This window comes from Limulus polyphemus, unplaced genomic scaffold (genome assembly GCF_000517525.1).
Source record: "Limulus polyphemus unplaced genomic scaffold, Limulus_polyphemus-2.1.2 Scaffold2432, whole genome shotgun sequence".
NCBI classification, from domain to species: Eukaryota; Metazoa; Arthropoda; class Merostomata; order Xiphosura; family Limulidae; genus Limulus; species Limulus polyphemus.
Genome location: NW_013668042.1, coordinates 78,443 through 85,065, shown reverse-complemented (window position 1 = coordinate 85,065; position 6,623 = coordinate 78,443). Strand labels below are relative to the sequence as shown.

General features: G+C 30.8%; 1 protein-coding gene across 1 annotated transcript in view; it reads right to left on the bottom strand.

The window, feature by feature from the left end:
* LOC106466941 (bromodomain adjacent to zinc finger domain protein 1A-like) overlaps positions 1–6,623 on the bottom strand; it is a 61,172-nt gene that overhangs the window by 12,521 nt on the left and 42,028 nt on the right. Inside the window, exons 16-18 of the mRNA XM_013927259.2 lie at positions 3,880–3,971; positions 1,245–1,414; positions 909–1,007 (exon numbers count right to left, since the gene is read on the bottom strand). Of these exons, the coding sequence (XP_013782713.2) occupies positions 909–1,007; positions 1,245–1,414; positions 3,880–3,971 (361 nt within the window). The remainder of the gene's footprint in view (positions 1–908; positions 1,008–1,244; positions 1,415–3,879; positions 3,972–6,623) is intronic.

Here is a 6,623-nt window from a genome sequence, read left to right as displayed (position 1 = left end):
TAAAGTTACAACTGCAATTAAACCTAAAGTCTAGTACATTAGTTGATGTAAGACATTATTTACAATTACAAATCACTACATTAGGCCTATAATGTTTACTAGATCTAGGCCTTGCCTGTTGCATATATTGCCAATCTTCAACACCAGTTACTGGGTTACATCAATCACATATTTTCTTTTTTTTTTGTTGAACATACACTTGTACGTTGTACTCTAAGACTTGTATTTGATCTACAGATGACTGATGGAATATTGTAATTTACTTCTGTACATCAATTCAGTCTCACTGTATTTCAGTGGGTGGCTTTTAAAAGTTAAAACTGTAAGCGTAATACACACAAATAATGTAACACTGTGTCGTATTTACTTAACGTATGGCAGTTGCGCTATATCCTAGGGGAGGGCATAATTATTAATTAATAGGCATTATAGGCTAGAGGAAATTTTGCCTCCCTTCACACCTGCACCCGGAGGCAACTGCCTTCCCTTGCCCCCCTCTTGCTATGCCACTGGCATAGCCAAAGTTTTCTATATATTCTTCAGCTCACTTTTGGGACTAAAACATTTATTGATACTGTGGTATATGGTGCTAAAACATTTCAAAACATTCATTGATACCGTGGTATATCGTGCTGAAACGTTTCAAGACATTCATTGATACCGTGGTATATCGTGCTGAAACGTTTCAAGACATTCATTGATACCGTGGTATATCGTGCTGAAACGTTTCAAGACATTCATTGATACCGTGGTATATCGTGCTGAAACGTTTCAAGACATTCAAGTTAAAGAGATTAATAGCTATAAATTATGTTGTCTCACTTCTGACTCAAAATCACTCATAAGGATTATCAAACAAAGTTTCCATTTTATTTATTAAAAAAGAAGAAAAACATCTACAAACGTACCACCATTCTTTTCCCCATCTCTTCTCTCCTGTTTTGCTTTCCATAGTGATATTTCTGATAAAGCTTTCTGCTTTATTCTTTTAAACTCTTCATCTTCACCTAATTACAAGTATCAGGGTTTAGTCTTAAGAATACAGCACCAATTTTACTTAAGAAACTACCACCTCCTCTTCAAACTTCACAAAATAACAAACGAACAATATTAACATATTTAAATAAGAAGAAAACAATAAGGGTCAAGAAGAATATTATTTGTAGAACATAAACAACTTATTTCATGTTGGAAAGTTAATTTTCACCCACTAATGATTAGGTTAGGCTATTGTTAAATCTTACCTAGTGGAGGCTGGAGGTATCTTGGTTCTATTGATTGAGCTATTTGTAACAAGGCACAAGAGAGATTCTTAACAGATAATGAGGTTGGTGGTGGAGATGCTGAACGCTGTGACAATTTTTCATCCTCCATGCTAGAGTTACCCGGAGTTTCTGAATATTCATTTTTTAATCTAGGAAATAATGAAGCTTATGTAAATATAGCTGGTCAAATACCGAAGTATTTTGAAAAAATACATGAGAAATACAAAAGTTAATACAACTTCTTCATAATCAATTATAATGTATAATTCAAACTTAATGAAAAAAAGTCTTATCTCAATCGCTGTGTTACAAGATATAAATATAACAAGTGGGGTGAATGAATAATGGTGTGTTACAAGATATATATAACAAGTAGGGTGAATGGATAATGGTGTGTTACAAGATATAAATTAACAAGTGGGGTGAACGAATAATAGTGTGGTACAAGATATAAATCAACAAGTAGGGTGAATGAATAAGTGTGTTACAAGATATAAATTAACAAGTAGGGTGAACGAATAATAGTGTGTTACAAGATATATATAACAAGTAGGGTGAATGAATAATGGTGTGTTACAAGATATAAATTAACAAGTGGGGTGAACGAATAATAGTGTGTTACAAGATATATATAACAAGTAGGGTGAATGAATAAGTGTGTTACAAGATATATATAACAACTGGGGTGAATGAACGACAGTGTGTTTCAAGCCTACTATACGTGGTCAAACCACACAAACTATCACACTGTTTACCAAAATTCTTCAGTTATTATTCGAGGTGACTATTTCAACCAATAAAAATCAATAGGTCCTAATATTTAAGTGCTAGAACAATTATAATAAAAAAAAATTACCATTTACTTTGCATTAAGTATAAATTTAAGTTAAAACTACCAAAATTAGTGTTAACAAAAAACATGTCATATACAAAAACAAAAGCTAAAGCAGGAATAATTTTACCATAATGGAGCAACAGTGTGGCCATCAATCTACCTATGTACGTGATTGAAATAATAAACACAATGGTGCCATCTGTTATGCCGAAATACAACAATATCTCAATGCTAGAAGTGGTGACCGAGGCTTATGAAGTGTGGCACTATCTATATAGTGGCATCATAAACAAAAATCGATAAAAAATTTCACACTTTGGGTATTCATGACAATTATAAAAAAACAACCATGGTATGTGCAGCCATTTCTTTATAACAGAAGACAATTTTAAATAAAAGTACTCTCCTTACAACAACACAACTTTCACTAGAACTGTGAGGCCATTGATTATATCTTTATTTATGTAACTTTTAAATGTAGTACTAAAAAACAGGAATTCCCTGTGCAACATTTTCCAGAAAAAAATATTTTTGAAATATAACTACTAATTACTAGCACAAACAGCCACAAGTAGAATAGTGTTTCTGCTAGTAATAAAAATAAAAACAACAAAGAAATCACTGTCATTGTTAATATCTTCTAATTATTATTTATTAGCTTTTTAAATAATTAAGACACTAATTACACAGTAAGATATAAAAGATTAATTAGCTACTAATTAATAACTGGACTGAGAATATTGCAACCATTATGACCACTTATTGTAAGTACTTAACAGAATGCAAGAAGAAGGTGGAGAGCTTCTGAAAATACTCATTATCAAGTTTCCTTATTTCTAAATAATGAAATATCTTTACAATATGCAGGTGGTAAATAACATTATGTTATAGTTATTAAATATATTTTTCAGTTTTTGTCTTCAGTGAGGCAACAGTGTTTGAAATATAAAGGAAAGCCTACTAAAAGTAAAATTACATCAGGTCATTTCAAAACAAAATGTACAATAATAACTACCCAATTATAAACATTAAAAAAAAAGAATTTGCCAATCAATAATGGGACAAAAGCTTCACTAAATAAACATGAAAATACATACATTTTTAATTCCTAAGTGCTCCAACCATAAGGTCCTTAGTTTTGAAATGTGAAATACAAACATATCAATTTAATACCAGAATACTCTAGCCATAAGGTCTTTACTTTTAAAAAGTAAAATATAAACATTACTTTAATGTCTGATTACTTCAACCATGAAATCTGGAGTTACTAATGTCAGTAAAAACTGGTAAAACAAATAATGGGCTTTAAATAAAATAATTAATTTTTTTAAATTGGTAATTTAATCTACATACAGGTTTCAGAACGATATAGCATTTCTTTCTATCATTAAGTTTAGGTAATTTAGAGTATACTGAACAACTTAAAACTAAAGTTTAATTTTTCTTAGATACCAATTCAAGTCAAACCTATCAACACTTGATAGGTTGTGTTTACAGGTGTTTTAAGTACTCACTTGATTCAACACTACAGATTCTGAGTCTTTTTTACAGAAACATCATCAAAATATAGGTGTTTCAATGGATTGTAGCATTTTAAACCTCACTTAATAGTTTGAATTAATTGATTTTTTAATAAAAAATTTTTCATTATACACAAATCTAGGGACAGTACGGAGTATATCTAATGATATTTCATTCAAATGTTTTTCACTATATACAACACTCGGGAGAATACTGATGTAATCACTTGGACATAATTTTGAAAATACACATTCTTACCTATTTTTCTTACAACCCCAATATAACCCATCACACTGCATATCGTAACCCCTGTGCTCAATTGCTGTTTTCCAAGCTTCTCTGTCCTTCACCTGTCAAGAGAATAAGTAGTAAAATTCATTAATCCAAAACTAAAGAATGTTTTGAATAATATTCTAAGTAATGTTCCTTCTACACTTCACAGACTCTTCTAAAAGCCTTTTAACAATACAAAATAAACTATACTTTTGTGCATTTAGTTTCATAAATAATACTAAAACAATATGATGCGATTAGATCAGATATAAATTTCAAACTGTTTTGTTTTTACATTAAAGTGTGCAATAACAATTGATAGCTTACAAAACTAAAACATTCTTAATTATTACACATAAATTTCCCCTTACCTTGCCAATGTGATATGCTTCCCAGTAAATATTTAAAGAAAAGAAAAAAAGGTTGTAACAGGTAAATACAGGTTTTAATAGGCTCACTGACCAGAAAAAATAACTTTTATATGTTTTCTGCCTAACTCCTTTGGCAAACAACCAACTTTCCAACTAGAACCACTCATAAAATTACATTATTGGGGCAAAACAGGTTTAGTGTGTTTTTCTAAAGAATACTTACCAACTTCCAAGTTCTCTTTGAAACATCTTTCTACATTTAAAAATACATCCTCACAAACCTACAATTCATCTTATTAACAAATAAACCTGCAATCTACCAACATCACTGACAAACAAACCTACAATCCATACAACCTTACCAAAAGACACTACTACAATTCATATACCGTTATTAACACGTGAACCTTCAATCTACACACACAAATCTATAATCCACTCATCTTACTAACACACAGCTAAAGTATTTAAAACTGACATAAGATTGATATACAAGATATTCAGTTTGAAGTACATAATAGTGAAAAACTGTTTCAAGAAATGTCTACAGGCCTACAACCAAGGCTAATGTGTGTAAATGAAATCACTAGATATTTTTTGTTTACTACATATTCTTAAAGCTCAAAAACATAAGGAGAGGAGAGGTGTGTTAAATATCATTTGTGATAAGTTACATACAGAAAAATACATATTCAAGAAAGGCTTAGAAAGTGGATGGTCCCAGTATCACAAAATGCAATAAAACTTAAATCATTGAGCAGTATACAGCTCAAATGTTTTACAAAGAACAGAGAGAACTTCATAGTGACTGGCAATGTATACTTTGCTACACATATGAGTGCTCCAGATAAGGGGGTGAACCAGTGTAATTCCTGATCAAAATTCAGCCATTTATAGCTTTAAAAACATTGTTCAGAAATTGTTTTACTGCCGTGAAAAACCAAATATGGCGCCTACTGTTTTCACAGCAATTAATGGGTGCATTTTTGTAGCTTTCTGCAGTTCTGTACAATATCTGTGTAGTTCATATACAGCAGAGTTGCAAAAATAAGTGCTCTCTAACTTCCAGACATTTCTATTGATACACTCATGATTAATCCATTTAATTTATAACCAATTTCTGTCCAATTTGTGTAAAAATAATTATACTATGCCCTCCCCTTTTTCCTTTTGTTTTAAAAAAAAAAAACATACTTTGATGTAATAGTAGAATGTGGAGTAATGTGGACTATGTTATGGCAGCTGAAAAACCATACAGCATTTGAACTATTTCAAGCCATGTAGATTCTGCTGAAAAAACCTGCATAGATATAATTGACATGGTTCGACTTAATATTGAAAAAAAATTTTAACTACTGTATAGGCCTATACATTTTGTGTACAAACCCTTCTTATAGTACTTTGTTTAGCCTATTTAACAAGTTAAAGAAAAAAATGCACCTTTATGTTTTAATAGGCCTATAAATTTTGTATAAAAATATTCGAAAAAGTTGTAATATCATTATCATTATATCACCATGGTGATGTAATTTGCTAAATTAATCCTGTGCCAAATCCCACCTTTTGAAATTATAAAATAATTCATAATTAGTAAAATTATTATTATTATTTTTTTACCACAAAATGTTACTGCTGCACTTTGTAAAAAAAAAATTAAAATTACTCTGGCTGACAGAATTCTAGGAGTGATTATTCTTTACAGGAAAAAAGTTATTTGGAGTACTAAATCTTAAGCTGAGAATGCCACTTAAATGACAAAATGTAGCAAAGGCTCAGAATAAGTCCTCAAGATCAATGTGGACCTTCAAAATATAAAGTCAACAAATATAAAGTTAAGTATCTTATGTAGGTAATGTTGCAGTATATATAACTTATTTTGTTGAGAGTGTAATGAAATTAAATAAATAAAGTTTCTTATTGATAAGTTTCAACTTCAATGTATTTAAAGAAAAGTGGAAAATGACTCGCAGTATATTTTCTATAAATATTTTAATGCAATGACGAAATTCTGCCTTTGGGTACCAGGTCAAACTGACCAGGTTACATTTTGCAGTTATATATAAAGCATAACTTACACATGAAGAGCCTCTCAGAACAATAGTAATGCAAATGAACATTCTGTAATGGCAACATATACCACAGTATCAATGAATGTCTTGAAACGTTTCAGCACGATATACCACGGTATCAATGAATGTCTTGAAACGTTTCAGCACGATATACCACGGTATCGATGAATGTTTTGAAACGTTTCAGCCCGATATACCACGGTATCGATGAATGTCTTGAAACGTTTCAGCCCGATATACCACGGTATCGAATAACTGAGACAACACGATTCTTCGTTATTAAGGCTCC